The 20,137-nt window shown below is 40.5% G+C and overlaps 1 protein-coding gene across 2 annotated transcripts in view; it reads right to left on the bottom strand.

Moving 5' to 3' along the window:
• Window positions 1–4,468: 4,468 nt before the first annotated feature.
• The window catches only part of cacna2d3a (calcium channel, voltage-dependent, alpha 2/delta subunit 3a), a 159,239-nt gene continuing 143,570 nt past the window's right edge, over window positions 4,469–20,137 (bottom strand). For both annotated transcript variants that reach the window (XM_036008563.1, XM_031316557.2), the window contains exons 27-36: window positions 19,862–19,906; window positions 19,707–19,769; window positions 17,130–17,200; window positions 15,034–15,109; window positions 14,860–14,912; window positions 13,960–14,015; window positions 10,897–11,011; window positions 6,746–6,858; window positions 5,638–5,720; window positions 4,469–5,359 (exon numbers count right to left, since the gene is read on the bottom strand). In XM_036008563.1, the coding sequence (XP_035864456.1) occupies window positions 5,267–5,359; window positions 5,638–5,720; window positions 6,746–6,858; window positions 10,897–11,011; window positions 13,960–14,015; window positions 14,860–14,912; window positions 15,034–15,109; window positions 17,130–17,200; window positions 19,707–19,769; window positions 19,862–19,906 (768 nt within the window). In that variant the 3' untranslated portion in view covers window positions 4,469–5,266. The remainder of the gene's footprint in view (window positions 5,360–5,637; window positions 5,721–6,745; window positions 6,859–10,896; window positions 11,012–13,959; window positions 14,016–14,859; window positions 14,913–15,033; window positions 15,110–17,129; window positions 17,201–19,706; window positions 19,770–19,861; window positions 19,907–20,137) is intronic.

Here is a 20,137-nt window from a genome sequence, read left to right as displayed (position 1 = left end):
CTTCATCAGCACAGCAGGATTTATAGCAGGCATGGGGGAACCAACAGCCAATTGTCCCTAACGCATTGATCGTTCCCCCATCCAAGATAAACATGCTGATGCTGATGAAGTGTGATCCGAGGGAACTCTTAAATGCTCCCAATACTTATTGCAGTTCTAAATCCCAATTCAGTGCAGAGACCTGGGGACAAACCGAGGCTGAGAGCCAATGGTGTGGCTTGCTTTGCAGCTATGAAATTGTGAGACCACCTACACGGGTGCAATCAACCCGCCTTTTCCCCTCCGTTGCCTCCCTGACCTCCAATCTAGCTTTCCTCCTTCCCCTTGCCACCCTTCCCTTTTTCCTCTTTCCTCAATCCTGACTGTCCATTCTGTTAAACTGGCCTAAACTCTAAAAACAGCCTGGGTGCATTTGAGTGGCAGGGGCAAGGCAGGGGGCTCCTGGGTCTCCATTTAGCTACTTCCTGTTTGAGGGAGCCAATATGTATGCCCCTCCAGGCCATTGCTCAGCGTGCAATGTGTAACCAAATGAGGCTTTTCATAGACTCAACAGGCTGGCTGGCAGAGCTCAGATCACAGGTACAAAGACTCTGCCGAATATGTTAGTTGAAAAATCTCCCTCAGCTTATTTGTACACACACACACACACACACACACACACACACACACACACACACACACACACACACACACACACACACACACACAAATGCTTTTTGAATTATCTTTTAAAAAATTCCAAGAGGGGACATGCTGATGTCTACCTATCAAAGAGGGATCTCCATAGCCTACAATGGAACTGTCTGTGGTGAAACATACTGAAAAGGGACATCAATAGAGACTTTCTTGATGTCTTTCAAAAACTATTTTAACATTTAAACACCCCCCTGCAACAGAAATATGCTGAAAATAATCACAGCCACTTTAATTTCAATAAATTGTTTTTATTGTAAATCATTAGTTACTTTGGTACATGCACACTTATTAAGAACTTCAGTATCAGAATACACTTTTTTGTTTGTTTTAGTTTTAACCATCAATAAACAAATTGCATTCTCATATGAGAAGATTGGGGATACAAGTACATTTTAAAACTGATTGAAATCCTGTGCTTGAGATAAACTGGCCAGGGGAGTTTTTTGGGACAGAAACATCTTAAAGGTCAAGTAAAAGTCTGTTGTTTAATGTGTTTTGAGTGACTCATTTAATGAAAATAAATTATCTTACTGTTGACCCTTTTATTTCTAACTTTACCCTGATTGCTTTTCTCGTTTTCGTTTTCTTTTAGATTTTTAAAATACTTTGTATTCCCATGCCTTCTTGGTACCCTTTCATTTTATTAGTGTGGAGCTTGAACTAGGAAATCCACTAAAGTTGAGCCTTTATATATGTTTTAAAAAGACAGTAAAAAAAAAAAAATCATGTTTAAGGAGACTGGTTCCTCCATAGTGGGAAAAAACGATGTGTGTTAGTGAGTTGTTACAATCCTCGCTCCAGCCTGCTGAGGCAGTGCTGAGTATGAACTTTAACACACACACACACACACACACACACACACACACACACACACACACACACACACACACACACACACACACCAAAAGGTCCCCTGTTGGCTAAAACTAAAATAAATTCCCAGAGGGTCTTAGAAAATTTACGATTTAAAGCAGGAATGTGTAACAACGCTGAGGTCCACTGTTGGACAGGTATGCAAGTGACGACACACGCACGCATGCACGCACACAGACAGTATTAGTACAGCTGGCTGTCAGGTCCTCAAGCTCACCAAGAGGTCCATTAGTACTGAAGGCTTTTCTTCCTGTCACAGCATGGGGTACACAACTAACTCTGTGTATGAGTGTGTGTGTTAAGACTGTATGTTTTCAGCTGGCACCTCTCAACCTTGGCAGCAGTGTATCCTGGAACGCACAGGAACAAATTTGTCTTTGGGGTTTGGTTAGGTTTTTTTCAATGTTTTATTTTCTGATGTGTGTGTTTGTGTTTGTGTTTGTGTTTATGTGTGTGTGTGTGTGTGTGTGTGTGTGTGTGTGTGTGTGTGTGTGTGTGTGTGTGTGTGTGTATGTGTGTGTGTGTGTGTGTGTGTGTGTGTGTGTGTGTGTGTTATCACCACTGCAGCCGTGAGCATGTGGCCAGAGCAGCAGGAAAAAAGGTAAAGGAGTGTGGAGATGGAGGAAAATAAGGACAGAGCTGAAGACAAGATGCTTAGAGGGCAAGGGATGAAAATAATGACCCCATGTTAAAAAAAAACTAATGGACGACAGTGACCTTGCATATATACAATCCATGCAAAAAAGGATACAATCATACCAAGCTCAGTGAGCACCAAAATAAATAGCCTATCAAATGCTAAAAATTCTTTTCTCTCATTGCTTCTCCAAAATTAGATATTCACTACTGTAAGCCTATCCTCTTTGCAAACATAAGAATACGTGCTAGTCATCCTGTGGAATTCTGACAGAATCGTGTGTGTGTGTGTGTGTGTGTGTGTTTTCCCAGCTTGTCTTAGCTGTGGCGTGTTGTGGTGACCGGGCCTGTGTGTGGTCCTGGTGTGGTTCAGCTGCTCAGAATCATTTCCATTCAAACATATCTGTGGTCCTTAATGCAAACCACTAATGTTATCCACTCCATCGGAGGTAACACCAAAAGCTTTGCCCTCTGTGTGACCCCTTCTATGTGCATATGTTGTGTTCATATGTGTTCGTGTTAATGCATGTGGGTGTTTGCACAAATGTTATGTGTGTGAATATGTGTGTGAGTCACTGTCATCTGTCTTCCGGCATATCAGCAAAAGAGATTTCTCATTTAGTCAAGATAATGGCGAGCAAACAGGGTTAGAGTGGTGTGAGTGCTGATGGATGGGTGTGTTTTGAACTGCAGGGCCCCTTCAGGGCATTGTGTCCCAGTGATCAGTGACTCCTCTCTCAGGAGTTCCTTCCCACCACAAACAGCAGCATAGATCGGATCATTGGTAAGGAATGTGGAAGCTTTCTCATAAGATACCTTCAGTGGTGTTTCTCTTACTCGCCCTGTCTTTGAGTGTCTCTTTTGATGGACCGGGGTTATAGGAGTGAACTGGCATCCACGTGAACATTTATCTGCTGAGCCAAACATGTAAAGACACACATTTATGTTTCCATAAAAACAGACAAGAAATCTGTCTTTTTCAATAGATCTTTAACACATTCAGCCTTTCACGTTGTTTCTTTTATTTATTACATTCTTTTACTGTTGCCTTTCCCTTTTCTGTTTTTAAAGTGTTAAAAAAATGACAATTACTGTTTGACATAACATAATCACACAAAGTCAACTCGCTGAATGCCCTTCTCACCTGCCTGATGTGCATGTATGAGCAGTGCAAATTCAATTTGGAAAAGAGTGTATTTTAGCATCTGCAGGGGTTATGTTTCCCCTACCAGTGTGTGGTGGGAAACAGCTTTCAGAAAACAGAGATGAACATTTATCAGTCACAGGACCCGAGGTGGCATCAGGGCTGCCATTGTGGCAACTCCCCAGAAAGAAGATTGCTTTCCCACGTCTGCCTTTTGTACACACATTCCCATAACTCATCTGGCAAACAGGAAGGAATCACAAACCCATTTGGATTTGTGACCCAAAATAGCTCCAATCCCATTATGCAGTGATAAATGACACACCAGCAAGTCAGGGAGTCTTTGGACCATAGAAAGAGGAAAACACGATCAACTGGAAATGATTAGAGTACCACAGTTCTGCTCAAGGGATAACATCAGTGAAACAACAGAGAACAGATTAGACCACTAGGATGGTGAGAATTACCTCCTCAGTGGCAGAGGAAGAGGGGGTTAGTAGAACTGGCTAGTTCAGAGGTGGGGATAGAGAGGTGATGAAGCATGTCCCGTTGTTGACCACAGGGACCTTGGTGTTGACATGGAGACCACAGCAGAGTGGCCTCTTGCCGGCACTGGTCTCTGAGAACCGCTGTTGGTATTTTTACTTATTGTTACTGTACGCACACACAAACACATACGATGTGTTGACATGGCACAGGAATCCTATTCTCTAATGGATGTGTATGTTTCTCAGAAAATGTCGAAGGAGTTTTGTGTCTATTTTCTAAACAAAAAAAAATATATGTGGTGGATGTCCTTTGATTTCAGTGTCATGGTCTTTTTCATTGTCTCTCTTTGTGTGGGGGATAGGCCTCTGGGGCTTACACGAATGACAGAAGAGCGAACCACCATATGCACTTATACAAATACATGCATGTGCACATGCACACACATTTCTGCTCATGTGGAGGCCAGAAAGCAGCCAGACATTTTTCTACAGCCAAATACTAAGAGCAGACACTGTATTAATCAGTCAAATCTGCCAACAGCAATAGAACAGTCTATAAGGATGAGACCTGATGCTTCAAATTAACTCTATTGTTCTATTGAGCCCTTCAACAACATGGCTTTCAACAGCATACATTTTAAACATCATTTTATTTCAAAAGTACACAAACAGGACCAATATCGTTCAATAAGGCAAAGCTCAAATACTAACAACCACTCACGTCAGAGGACTCAAAATCTCATAGTCACAGTTTATGGGTACCACTTGCAAATCATAAATAAAACTCTTTTTTCTTCATATATAGACTAGAACTTATTTTCTCATCATGAAAAAAAGATCATTAGACAAACATTTTATTACAACCCCAGTCACATATAATCATCTTCATCTTCAGTATTATTTTTTATCTTCAGAATCATTATTGTCCATGAAAAGTCAAAGTGGGCCAGGGAGACGGTGTACCTGTCTTTCTCCACATGGGTGTTACGGCTCTAATGCCCAGTTCCAAGGCCAACTACAGACCCCAGCCCTTAGCTGCTACCTGAAAGGACTGAACATAGTGGTGTGAGTGTCAGTGGCTTTTACTGGACCACTTGTGCAGTTTTTAAGCTACTGTGTGCATTGTTAGCTTTCATTCTATGTTCAAAACTTTATATCTCCCCAAAAACCTCCTCATGCAGCTCATGTGATATTGCTAAAGCACCGTAATGATCACTACTTAGCAGCTGTAATCCATTATCAATCCTTTCAAATACGTGTCTTGTAGGGAGGTACCTCAGGGCTCGGGGCATAGGTGGTGAGTTGGAATTGGGCACAGTTTTATAAGGGGCAGGAGTGTTTTTTTCTGTGGCATCGTTGCGATTCTTTTGCATGCCGAGCCAAGCCGATTCAAGTCAAGTTGTGGATGGAGAGGCGTGGCCAGCTCTGGTCACCTAGAGAACAGTGCCAGGAGGACGCAGAGCAGTGTTGCTACAAGAGACGGGGTGAGACCCACAGCTCCTCCACACTCCATTGAGTTCTCCTAGAGAGAGACAGAGAGACAGAGAGAAAGAGAGAGAGAGAGAGAGAGAGCGAGAGAGATAGAGATGGAGAGAGAGAGAGAGAGAGAGAGAGAGAGAGAGAGAGAAAAGGGGGGTGGCAAGATATGGAATATTTTAATAAATCACAAAGGCAGAATTTGCAGCAGATATATTATGAAAGAAAGTAATAGAATAGTGAGTGATGTCTGTGTGTGTGTGTGTGTGTGTGTGTGTGTGTGTGTGTGTGTGTGTGCACTTTGTGTGTTCGTGGAGCAAATACCTCTGGGTGAAAAGGGTGACAGGTATCTGGGCGCCTCCTGTCCTTTTGCATCTTCAACCTCTCGCACTTGAGAGATTCATTATGTGCAGCTGAAGTTAAGGCAATAACAGACAATGTGTACCCTCTGCAGGGTGTTTTCCTGCTGGAGTGTATGTCTTATTTATAATGGAATGAAACGCATGTTTTTGAGTGCACCATGGGAAGAGGTTTGTATGGAGAGTGTAATACTTTTGCTCACAGCACGGTGTGCACAAAGAGAAAAAAAAAATCAGTCTGAGAAATGTTTGATGAATTTTTTTTTCTAACCCAACACAATAGCAGGCTTTATGCTACAATAAGCACTCAACAACAAAATAAACAGTGGTGGACATGTATATACAGCGTGACTGTACTGCATAAAGTTTCAGAGAGCTGCACATTGTAGGAGAATCCAGCTCGGGTATGTGGTGACTAAGTTACTAAACTCTAACTCCACTCTGAGCTGTGTCTGCAATTGATCAGTATGCCATCACAGTACGGGTCCAAACAGACTTTTAAAGTGCTGTCTCAAAGCCTTCCGATCCTGACTCTCAAAAAGCTCTTATCTCTTTCATCCACAAAAAGGGTAATGGACAAAAACAAACTCCCCAGAGCTTCCCCACAAATTAAAATCCTCTCACTATTTACATCCTGGTAACATTAACGGAAACACACTGGCTTTAACTACAGTAATGTGACACTGGAACTCATGAGGTGGAAGAGACTAGACCTCTCCATTAAAACACATAATCAGGTGATACTGTTATTTTTCTCATTAGGGGGAAACAGCCTAATTGGAATGACTGCAACAAGCCAGCCAAAAAACATTTAAGTCACCCTCAAAAAACATCAATTCATTTATTCATTATTCTTCTGAGTGAGTTTACTGCAAAATGTGAGCTGTGACAATTATTATTTATTATGGCTTTTTATCAAGTTTTCTGTCAAGGTTGTCGAGGTTTTAAATGTAGCTCCAAATCATCCTGGTGCCACATCCTCACAATCAGGATACCAAGAGACTACAATTTGCACACTGAATTTGTTTACTCAATCACCCACACCTCTCCAGTCTTTGGCCAGTAAAGGATATACATGATTTCGATGGGGTCCATGGTTATTGGCTCAAACATGCTGCAGTCACACTTGTTGTCCACCACCACCATGAAGAGATTACTGCTGGGGATCTGCTGGATCACAAAGGACCTGCCAATCAAAGCACAGGCAGCCAGAAACAAAAAAAGATGAGGAAGGAAGAAGAGAGAGGGAGCAAGGGAGGATTTAGAGTAGGATTGGCAAGTTGACAAGGCGCATGTGTATGATATAAATTTCCATGTGTGTCAGAGGATTTGTGTTATGAGTGTTCACATTCTCCCCTGGCGGAGGGAAGATGCACTGAAGAGACTCCACTGGATGCATGTCAAGGAGATGACTTGTCTCACCGCCAGCTGTCAATAAACATACAGAGACATCGACAGACTCGCACTAAACAGACACACATATAAAGTATACACATACTTCTCTAACTCAATCCATCCCCTCCTCTTCCTCATTCTCTTCCCTACCTTCTTTTTTGTCTTTGTTATATACTCTCCAAGGCGAGTACCAATGAAGTGTTGCAGAATATAAAACACTCCAAAGGGAGACAAATGAGAACCACACTTTTGTGCTCATAGATTCCCATGGTTGTGTTTTACTGGCCTGAGAGATCAGGCCTTGCCTCGGCCTCCTGTCCAGTGATTTATGACCGTGGATAAGCTTTATGAAGAAGAGAGGTCATAAAGATGATCTCTTCTTTCTGTCACCCTTTCTTTCTTTATCTCTTGCTTTTTCTCACTCCCTCTCTTCTGCCACAGCTGGATGATATATTGAGTTTACTGTGAAGCATGTATCAGACACGTATGAGAACAGGCACGTGTGACTGAGTCGACACACAAATGCAGAAATACACGTTCTTAACTCTTGTTGGAGGAAGTGAGACAAAGAGGGAGAGACCTGATAGATCAAAATAGACCGAAGAATATCTCAATCCTTACTAATTCAATAGCATGACCAATTTAATCTGACCACAAACAGCCTCCAATCCCTGAGTAGCACCAATCCACCGCACTCTAATACAGTTATCCCACTGTGACCAACCAAACCCAACCAAACCAGCCCAGCAAATAGGCCAAGCCAGTTCCAATCAGGCTGAATTAGGATCTGCTGATGTTTAATAATCTGTGCTCACCCCTGTACAGTGCCAGGCCGGCCCAGCTCAGCCCGCTGATAGAAAGCAGAACAAGTGTTCTTGGAGAAAAGACTTGCACAGCTGCTGGCCTTGAACATACCCAGTGCTAGGAAATGGAGCACTACACCGCATATGAAGGCACCCACTTTGACACAAACAAGGATGTGTGCAATATGCACGGATACACAGAGACAGACATTCATGCATACTCTCTCTCACAAGCAAACAGACGGTAAAATCTTCTTGACATGGTCTCCTAGTGCTGTGGCTTTTAGTGATTTTGGCCAGCAGAGAAACAGACAACAAAGACATCCAATACATTACTCTGAGAAAAGATAAAGAGCGACAGTGAGTGGCATAAAGATCTACAGAAAAAAAAATAAGGCCGTGAAGGAGAAAGACATCAAGAGTTAGACAGATGTATAGTATAAGGCTGATGTATTGTAGGAAAAGATAAAGACACACAAAGACTTGGTGACAGAACTTGTCTTCCTCTCAAAGTTCTGATAAAACCTATCATACAATCTGTAGCTGAAGCTGAAGCTAAACACATTTTGATCACGGAGGAAAATGTTTTATCTTTCCAGAGTCAGCTGTGCTGAAGCCTATTTTAGGGGTTACAGCTAAGATGATAACATTTCACAATACATGTTGCTTTACACATGCTTTGCTTTTGATGCAGAACAGTGGCACAGTTTTTCTACATTCAGTCTGTGTTCAGTTTTGGTTAAATGCAATATTTATGTGTGCTATGTAGAAGATGTTCACATTTTCCAATGATTTAATCATTGCATAACTTCACCATAGCCATAACTGCATGCACTGTATGGTTTTCAGAAATATCTGTCATCACAGTTGGGAAATTTGTCCAGTAATTACTGTGTGTAATTTAACAATTACTTATTCAATGAGTTGAAATTGCTCCAATAAAATCTCAACAAACAGACTGGAGAGTTTTCAGAGAAATGGTGTCATTTTATTTCCATTTCTCTCATTACTTTTGGGGAAACTGGGTACCATGATTCCAGTATTCTCTTTTTAAGCCTTTTTACACATTTCACATGATTCGAATATAGAGTATATTTGGGAGGAGGTTTTATAATGATTTTAAAAATACAAATGCAGCATAAAGCTTACAACAAAAGGTCATGATTGAGTAACATGAGCCATGAAAATCTTTTAAATAGGAAAATTAAATAAAACAATGTGAAACATGTAATCAAAAATGTCATGGATTAAAAAAGGGGACTGTTTTCTAAGAAAATTTCAATCTAAAAATGTATGTAATTATTAATTTAGCATGTAAAAAATAATCAAGACTCAACAATGGATAATAAAAATATCAAAAAACATAAAATCCCTTCAAAATGTATAAATGCTGGTCCCATAACGATAGCTATATACTGTACTGTATGTACTGTATATATATATATATATATATATATATATATATATATATATATATATATATATATAGCATGCTATATATACCTGCAACATGCTATATATATATATATATATATATATATATATATATATATATATATATATATATATATATATATATATATAGCATGTTGGGAGTGACAGCATGATAATATGCACAATTATTTTAACAATACCATGATTATTAGTGTGACCTGGGATAAAGAGACAGATGCATTTCAAGAATGTCTAACAGATGAAACCATGTCTACACGTCTGACTATAGCGCTGAAGCTGTAGCTCATTGCAACTTTAGACTTCTCCGTTTTTGGGACACTGCTAGTCTGGGACAGTCGAGAGAAAGCAAAGGAGCATGTGGAGCAGTAGAATATATGGCCACGAGTATTGTCACTAATAGTCCCCTTGAAGACCTTCCCTGGTTAGAGACACGACACACTTATGCACTATGCACACATACAGTCAAAATACAGTAAAGAGAAGTTTAAAAGGCAAGAGCATAGGGTATATTTCCTAGAGCATAAAGCACACACGTGTCCCCATGAAAATATGAGAGAAAGGCCTCGTCAGCCTGTAACGTAAAACAGATGTTTATCACCAATATCCTCTATTAGTAATATGAGCTATAAAATTCCATATAACTGAAATAAAAACTCAATTTTACTTTGTCAAATTCATTGTGCTTTAAAAAAGATTTATTTGAAGGCGAGATGTTGCTCAGAGCACATAGCCCTGCCCGCTAATCCCAGTCCTGGTGTCATCATTGGAGATGAGGCCATTCTTCTGTCATGCGTGTGTGGGTGGGTGTGAGTGTGTTTGAGAGGGTGCTGCATGTGTGTGTGTGTGTGTGTGTGTGTGTGTGTGTGTGTGTGCGTGCGTGTATACAGCATGTGTGTTTGGTGGTCTGACTGCATCCCCAACCGCATTTTACTCCTAGCACCCAGAGCAGTGGTTACCCTGCTGACCTTGTGGGGCTGTACCGGCAGCAGACACACAAGGAAAACACACACACACACACACACACACACACACACACACACACACACACACACACACACACACACACACACACACACACAGATTCTGAGCCTCCCTGGCAGTTCCACAGCTGGGAGCAATGAAGGGCCCATTGGAGAGATCCAGAGAACACCCCACAATTGCCTGACAGAAAAGCCCAAATTGTTAATGGGGACCACACTCATTTTCTCATTTTTAAAGGAAGCCTTTTTTTCCACCTCTCTCCCTCATCTCTAAATGCCTCGTATTTCAAACTGCCGGAGGACAGAGTGAGTGTCTGTGTGTGTGTCTATGTGTGTGTGTCTGATGGATCGCCCTGGATAAAAGTGTTTTCAGCAGACAACAAATGATTTAAATGTGTTTCTCATTACCAGGGATTATAGAGATACAAATATTTCACCAAGATGGGCGCTAACAGGATAATTCATTTTTCATTGTTAGCTTGTTTTATGGAGCGTATTTCTTATTGAACAGTAGACAGATATTTTGACCATTGTCGTTGCTGTGTTGTTGCTATGTGTGTTCACATATGTCTGCATGTGTATGTCTCATACTTGATGCAGCCGTCACAGTCAACATTGCCCAAGTTCTCTTTGATGGTTCTCTCGGAGATAAAGGCCGGGTACTCTGTGTCACATGGTACCTGCATGGTCCGACCTATCCTCTGAGCTGGAGGGAAGAAGGAAGAGAGCGAGTGAGAGAGAGAGAGAGAGAGAGAGAGAGAGAGAGAGAGAGAGAGGGAGAGAGGGAGAGAGAGAGAGAGAGAGAGAGAGAGAGAGGGAGAGAGGGAGAGAGAGAGAGAGAGAGAGAGAGAGAGAGAGGGAGAGAGAGTCGTGCAACATCCATTTCAAAGGAAAATACATATTTAAAATAGTTATGCAAATAGATTGTAAGCAAACAGTTAAACACACCACATCCTTGTAAATATACAAGCTTGAAAGAAAGCAGCATTTCTGAACCAGAGCTGCCTCTTGTCCTGCTGGATATTTCCAGTGTAAATCTAGGCCAGACATTAATGCAACATTGCTTGAACTCTCCTGCCACCCAGAGGTTTGAAACAATGCTACAAGATGGAAAGGAGTGGGGGAGGCAAAATCAAACATTTTTCTATATGGTACAATATTTTTTAAAGGAGGTTTATTAAAGCAGAGGCTAATATAATCCAAATTTGCATATGGAATCTAAACAATACATGTGGCTTTATTTAAAAAAAATGTAATGGCACTTTTTTTTTTTTTTTACAACACACATTTCTAAAGAGGGTGGATTATGTGTGTGATTAGAAAGGAGCAGTTTAATTACTGGATGTCAGCAGTGCAGCAGTATTGTGTAAAAATAAAGTGTGCGCGCAGTTGTATATAAACTATACACATGTGAAAAACACAGCCTACATGTATAAACGTCTGGGATTAGTTCAGCTTGAATGGCTTTGTAGATTGGGTTACGGGCTGCTAAATTGGGGAGTTTCAGCTGTGTGTCACAGGCCTGTGTCTCTTTTGTAAAAAGATACAGAAAGTGCTGCTAAGACCTGAGGCTAGCCAGCTGTGAAATTGTCTCGACTGCTTGGCGAGCAGCGATGCCCAGCTTCACTTCATTCGGGATAAGAGTGTGCAAGAAAAGCATTTTATAGACTTTAATTTTGTGGTTCTTTCTCTCTCTCTCTCTCTCTCTCTCTCTCTCTGTCTCCCCCCCCCTTACTTTCACGTACATATTTTCATATTAATTTTGGCTAGAATTAATACTGCAAAATGCTCAGTGAGGCTTTAATTTTAGACAGGCAAACAGTATTCAACACACCGTAAAGCATAAGGCATCACAGCTCATGCTCACGCTTCATAGCTTGGCGGTTATCATACGAGAATGTGCGTGTTTGTGGAAGAAAGTGAGACAGAAAAAGAGAAAAGGAAAGACATAAAACCAGGAGGAGAGAGAAAGAGAGACAGAGACAGAGAGAGAGAGAGAGAGAGAGAGAGAAGGAGAGACCCTTCTTACAGATTATAAAACCATCAAGTATAACCCCGTGGACACTCAAACAAATACAAATGCACAAACACACACACACACACACACACACACACACACACACACACACACACACACACACACACACACACACAGACAGACAGACAGACAGACAGACAGACAGACACACACACAAACACACACACACACACACACACACACACACACACACACACACACACACACACACACACACACACACACACACACACACACACACACACACACACAGAGGTCACTTGAGGCGATCTCATGTTCGGCCATTCATTTTTACTTTTTGGTTTTGGATTGTGCCTCTTTACTCTGTTTTTCCAGTGGTCACACTGACTGGGCCGAGAGGAAATGGAGGGGAGATGGCGAAGATGACGACTGGAGGTCAGTGCTGAGGACACTGGTTGTTTATTCTGTCCGCAATGAACTTTGTTCCATGTGAACTTAAGCGTTAGGACGAAAAACCAAAAGTGTTTGCGTCAGTGTAGGTTTTCGTCTTTGGATTATTCTTTTAGAAATACAAATAAAACATAATAAAAAGAATCATGTCATGCTAAAAGACGTTCATGTTTTTATGGGCAAATGCAAAATTACTTATTTCCCTTTCCTTTCCAAGACAGAAAAAGTTAACTTTTTTTTTTCTTTTTAACTATTACTAAAAAACACTTTTTTTTAGAAACTGGCCAATTAGGTGTCATTCATTTATTGCTGCATATGGTTATGTCAAGGTATAAGCCTTGAGATGAAATGTAGCTATTAAGTTAAAAACAATTAGGTCAACTTTAGAAATAGTTGATGTTTGGGAGCTATGAGATCCCTAAGAATCTGTCTGTGTTCACAATGCTTTAAAAGTGATGAATTGGTAGAAGAAGAAAATCCAGTTTCCCAGAAAATAGTTTTTTGGTATATCCCTTGTTTGTTTTACAAAGGAAAATATCTATCTTTTTATCTTTCTGGAAATGGAAACAAATATTTTTGGATCTTTGAATGGAAAAAAAAACCTTTTTTTTCATTTCTTTTTCTTAACGTTGAAAATCATCAAAGATCATAACTAAAAAAATGAAAGTACACAGACCCATATGACATGTAATTAATGGGTGCTACTATTGACAATCTTGGTTACAGCGAAAATCTTTTTTAGATGTAAAAAACTATATTTGTAAAAAATAAATTGAAAAGCATGTATATTGGTGCAATCATTTACAATCAAACTTGTACAAAGTTGTGTACAAATTACACAAATGTAAAGTGAGAATATTAATCTCTAGCTGTATCATAATAGTTGAGTAGAGATTATTATTTGAGGATCAGAATTATTTACAACTTTATTTACATCTAATATGACCATTGTAGCTATTTTCAACTTTAACAGATTCAAAATAAATTATGATGGCCCATTTGAGCAGCTCTTACAGTACATACAGTGCTGTGTGCATCCATGAAGCCTTTGGAATGTCATGTATGTAGACAATGTTGTTATATATAAACTGTTATTACAATTTCAGTATAAGCTAAATACTTTTATATGAGTGTGTGCATGTGTGAGTTTTCTTCAGACACACAGGGAGAGCGAACAAGCAGATCACCAAAGAGTGCGTTCTTACCTTTCGCTGTGAGGTCAGAGTACCACCAGCCGCACAAGTTAAACTCCACCAGGAATCTAAATACGGAGAAGACATCGACCATAACAAAACACTCCAACACATGCTTATATAATACATACTGTAACACTCCCTCCTGCATTCCAAACATTCTTGAACCACACGATGAAAGTTTCTTAAGAACTACAGTCGGGAGAAATTGTATATTTTCACAGAAAACAATCAATTGAACTGAAAAGCATTTATGGCACATATATAAATCTTTCTCTCATTGCCAGTTATCCTATTGCAATTCCATTGTGTTTTTATGCCTCTTAGATGCCTCAAAGTTGTTCTGTCCATTTAACCATGAAACCCTTTTTCAAGAAGTGAGTTAAACGTCTACTGAGAATTCTCAATTGTTGATATGCCCAAATCTGACTCTTTTCATGCGGGTAAAGCAAGAAATTATATCTGAACTTCAGTCTTGACTTGTCCAAAGCTTGTAATACAGGTTATCTTTTGTTCATCTCGTAATTAGTCCGTTTTTTTTTATTCAGATGATTTGGTTATACAAAGACAAAAAAAATATGTATGCACTGTGACATGATGTAAAATTAGGACTGACAACTCAATCCTCCCATGATGCACTGTGGTGACAACAGACCACCCAAAAGACTCTGCAAAAACACAAGATGGCATCACAGGAATACCCACGCTACAGGAAACATCAGGTAGCCATTACTGTTCATGATCACAGATGATCACGTCAATGTGCATGCGGAGGCACACATAAACAAACATACAGTTTATATATAGCCACATACACACACTAACAGGAGAGGCCACCATACGAGGCCTCAAAAGCACATGTATGCAGCGAGCGTATGCTATTACAGACTCTCACATACACAGAAGTCTTACATGACAAGCTCAGTCAGGATCCACTTCACAGCGGAGAAGAAAGCAAAGTAAGGCTAAAGAAAAGAAGAGAGAATATTGATCAGACACTAAAAACACATAAAACGTGGTCCCAACTCTGCATCGCACAGAGCGCAAACAACAAGGTTGAACAGAATGAAAAAATGCAGTACGTACATCCAACAGTGTGTGTCCACTGTCACTGCTCTCTGAAAAAACCCAACATAGAGCCTGGTAGTCATACAAAGTGACCCTGAGTAAATAGAAATAAAAAAGAGAGGACAGATACATCAGAAATAGAGATAAAGTTAGCTAAAGATAGATAGAAAGTTTGACATGTTATGTATGACACATAATGCATTTGTCAGGAAGATATATAGCCCAGATAAGGTGATATAAGTCTTGATTCACACATTATCTCTAATATTCCATGCCTGCGGGGCCTTTTGGACTGCTGTGTGGGAGCAGGAAGGAAAGATCCCACGTCTGCTTTACCTACGGATAATATATTGGATGGATGTGGCAAGAATGCAAAAAGGAAAGTAACTGAAAGCCAAGGGCTTCCTGAGAGGTTCCTCAAAGTAATGTAGGAAGGTGTGTGTGTGTGTGTGTGTGTGTGTGTGTGTGTGTGTGTGTGTGTGTGTAGATGATTTGGGGATATTGAGGGGGATATCAGAGGATTTAAGGGCTTAGTAGACCCTGAGGGTGTGAGGTCTGGGTCTGTCTGGGTGAGGTTATTGAAGGGGTTCGTAACACACACAAACACACTGGACGTCTCTTTCTCATAGCCCGTGGACAAGTTCCTATATACTTGACATGTGCATGTGTGTGATGTCTGAGTGGGCATGATCTATCCGCAGCCCTGGGCGATGCTTAAACCTCAGTCACAGTACCGGTGACACACAGCTCCAACACACCGCCAGGAACCAATTAGCGCTAAGCCAGGCCACATAATGGTGTTACCAGCAAACTTTGACTAATGTAATGTCTTTGAATTGATGTTGAATTGTGTGTGTGTGTGTGTGTGTGTGTGTGTGTGTTTTTCATGGGTGTGTGACTGCTGTATGTGAGTGTGTGAGCCTTCATTTGCTCTGCATGGGAGCATACCATCATTCTCAATGTTTTTATTGATTTACCTTTCTATTGCTTGTTTAAAAAGATGGATAATCCAAATGTAACTCAAAATAATTTGTCCACATGTGTCTTCATCTGCAGCCTTGATGCTGACAGATAAATCCAAGCTGGCAGCTGGGTGTCGACTTTAAGTGGCACACTTAAAAATGTCTTTAATGTTTTTTTTGACAAGACAAAAACTGTGCTGCAACTTAGAGCATTAATTATCTACAGATGGCACTCGGTTAGGACAGATCTCATTGGATTCATTAGTGTTAAGATCCATAAGCTCTATTACTCATCATGCTCATACTTCACCGACACAAGTTCTATTATTCATTCATCATACGTCGTCCTTAATTTAAAACAATCCCTCATCATCCGACATTAAAGATTCATTGAAAGCACTTGTAGGCCTCTGTTTTTTACGAGTGGGACTATAAACTAAAGCTGTCAGCTTTTGAGTTTCATCCCTATGATAAACAGGCGTGGCTGTCGATGATTTGTCACCTGATTTTTATGCACTGAGACAGCATGGTTAAAATCTCCTCACCCACATCCCGAAGGCACAACTGCAGTGTTGGAAATGTGGTTGTAAGCTTCTGCAACTAAGTTCTCTAAAGATTCAACGAATATTAGACCATACCAGTTTGACTACACAGTCAAACTACAATATGTGCTTGTCTCTGTCTGCTTCTCTATATTTCTTCTCTCTAATACTGGGAAAGTTATCCTCCCGGGTTAAATTTCCAAATTAATTGCAGAACGTCACCACCCACTGCTCCTGGCATTTTCCAGAAGACACAAGTCTACAACAAGCAGTATATGCCTGAATGTGTCTATGTGTGTGTGTGTGTGTGAGACTTCAAGTTTCTCCTAATTCCTTCGTTTCAGGAAAAGATTTGCTGTAATCCCCTAACGGAGAACTCTGCTGAGCGAGGGGTCGGAGTTCAGCACTGAATAGCTCAACACGATTGGCCAAGTTAAAAGCTGTCAGCGAGAGGTGGGACGTGCTCTCATTCTGTGGCCTGCCTGATATTATGCACATACATTTACACACACATTAATACCTACACATGTGCTGGCACATATTATAAGTACACACTATTACACCCACACACATGTGCAGTTTGAAGTTGTTGGAGCAGTTTGATACTTACCTCTTGAAAGAGCCCATCTGCAGAAGCTTACTCATTACAGCTCTCTCTGCTTCTCCAAAGAATTTTCCTGTCTGAGAAAGAAGAAAAAAGATATATATTTTTTTTATAAAAATGTCAAACTAACATCCCCTTAAAACTATGTGTTTATAAGAAGGTACAGGTACAAAAGTGGTCACATGTCCAGATCGGATTGGATGCGAGAAACCTTCAATTGCAAACCCTAAAGCATGCAGACACAACCCATTGCTACATGGTCTGTGGGATTACTCCTTCTGCTCAGCTAAAAGACCAAGAGGCCATGGCCAAAGAGAAAAATCAGTGATGCAAACACACTTTTTAGGGACATAACTAGGAATAAATCACCCACACATAAAGCTTCCCAAAGCCGGTCATTACTGTTCTGATAGTCTGCAAAAGGTGACATCTTCAAATGTATTGTTTTGTCTGCATTTATTTTTTTTTTATTTAGTCATTTACAATAATAGGGATCTTAACATTCAAGAAGCTTGATAAATCAAAATTGTTGTCCGTTTTTTGTATTAATTAATTGTTTCAACAAACAGACCGAGGTGATTCAAGACCCCCTGAGATTCATGATTGTTACACAGTCACAGGCCTGACCTACTGCCTGTCCAAAGTGCACCAAGTCAGTTGATGCCACAAGGGCAAAGCTATCAAACCATTAGCATCCATTAGCCACATCCGACACAGGACTGGGAGGGTGAACTACACCCTCCATCCAACAACATGAAATTGCCTGAAATGACACAGCCTGGTAGATCCTCCAGCTCCAAACCTACTCAAGACCGCTCACACATTTACAGTAATACAACATTTGGACCGATCATATTATTGTAACCTTGCTGGTTGATTACATTTTTCTCTACTAAACAACAATGAGATGAAACAACTTGACAAGTGGAACCCTAAATGCTCCATCACATCTAAATTAAGATCAAATAAAAAATGGGAGCTGGCAAGTGAGAGACACATGAAAAGGACATGCAGAGGAAGAGAAGGGCAGTGACAGCCAGCGGACTGGCTTCTAAATGAGCCAAAGCCAGAGTGACAGCATGTCTGGTGACAGCAAAGCAGAGGGTATATGCTAGGGCAGCACCATGTCTCCTTAAGAGCAGTCTAAGCAACAATATGCATGGGATTGTAATCGTAAAAGAAAAACAAATTTAAGAACTTAGCACAAAAAGCAAGGAAATTTGTGTTTGGTAGATTATTTCTCTGTGGTAACAATGCTTTTTGGCAATACATCTTATACCATTGGAAAGCCTGTTTAGTTCCCTTTCAAATGGAGCCCCATTTGTAAGGAACATGCATTTGTGGGATGAGCAGCAGCGCTGAGTATGTGGGTTGCGCCCATGAAAAATTTGCCAAAACTTCTCTGCCGATGTCAAACAGCTTATTCTGCCATTGATTCGTTTGGTGTTTGGTGGATTGGATGATTGAAGTTTGAAGAAACAATATTGGCAATTTAACAATTTATTCATTTCACAAACAGGAGCCTCAGTAGCGTGTGGAAGAACCATACACAGCCACAACAGCCTCCTCATGCTGGTCACCAGCCTGGTCACACACTGCTGTGGGATGGCATCCCATTCTTCAACCAGCATTTGTCGCAAGTCAGCCAATGTAGTTGTGTTGGTCACTCTGGCACGAACAGCACGCCCAAGCTGATCCCACAAGTGTTCAATGGGGTTGAGGTCAGGACTGCTGGCAGGCCATTCCATCCTCTCCACTCCCACATTCTGGAGGTAGTCTCTGATAAACTCCGCCCTGTGGGGGCGAGCGTTGTCATCTTGGAGGATAGAGTTCAGCCCCAGACTGTGCAGATATGGGATTGCCACTGGTTGCAGAATCTCATCTCTATATCTCTCTGCATTGAGATTGCCTCCAATGATGACAAGCCTCGTTTTTCCAGTGAGGGAGATGCCGCCCCACACCATCACACTGCCTCCACCAAAAGGTGTTACTCTATCGGTGCAGCAATCAGCATAGCATTCTACGTGTCTTTTCCACACTTTGACCCTATGATCTAACTGCCGTAGGCAGAATCATCCAATCCACCAAACAACAAACGAGTCAATGGCAGAATAAGCTGTTTGGCAATGGCAGAGAAGATTTGGCAAATGTTTCATGGGCGCAACCCATATACGGGGCACAAAGCATTGTTACCACAGAGAAATAATCTACCAAACACAAATTTCCTTACTTTTTGTGCTAAGTTTAGATATGCACTGACTGATTACATACCACATCCACTCTTATGCAATCTTAAACCTGACTTAATATAAATATATTGTATTATATATTATATTGTATGTGTATACTCACACTTGGCACAAACACAATTGTCTTTATAGCCTATTGCTGCTATCAGAGCTAGTTAATGGGCTAAATGCTTCTCTTGAATTAAAATAACATCAGAATTTTCGCTTGTTATCTGCTCGTATGAAAAACAAAAAAGAATGTGTTTATTCTAACTATAAATATTAGGCAATATTTTCCATTAATCATGCCTGATCTGGCACTGTATGTGTGTCTCTTTGTGTGTCAATGTCTTACCAGAGTATAGTCCTCCGCTACCAAAACAAAGCCGTTGTTGTCAATGAGGTAGCAGTTAATGTTCTGTTAAATAGAAAACAAAGTGTTAAAGTAATTGTAGGAAGTAAAAGTGACAGAATCATGCATGGTTGATGAAGAATGGAAGGCTGACAGACCTCATCATCACAGCTTATGGAGCATTTACCATCCAATGCTGCACACTGTAAGATGAAAAAAGAATATATCTGCATACTGTATTTGGGTGTTACACCAAATATTAAGGCTGTTCCTTTTGTACGCTGAAAAACTTAACAGTCTTCCAAAATCCTTTTCAAATAAATACATTGAATGAAACAGAATGATGACCTTCATGTGTTAAAAGTTCTACCAAAATATTTAAACAGATTTTATGGGTCATTGAGTCATATTCACAACATGTCAATTTATTATTC

Source organism: Sander lucioperca, chromosome 12 (assembly GCF_008315115.2).
Source record: "Sander lucioperca isolate FBNREF2018 chromosome 12, SLUC_FBN_1.2, whole genome shotgun sequence".
Taxonomy (NCBI): domain Eukaryota; kingdom Metazoa; phylum Chordata; class Actinopteri; order Perciformes; family Percidae; genus Sander; species Sander lucioperca.
This window is presented reverse-complemented; position numbering and strand designations above follow the sequence as displayed.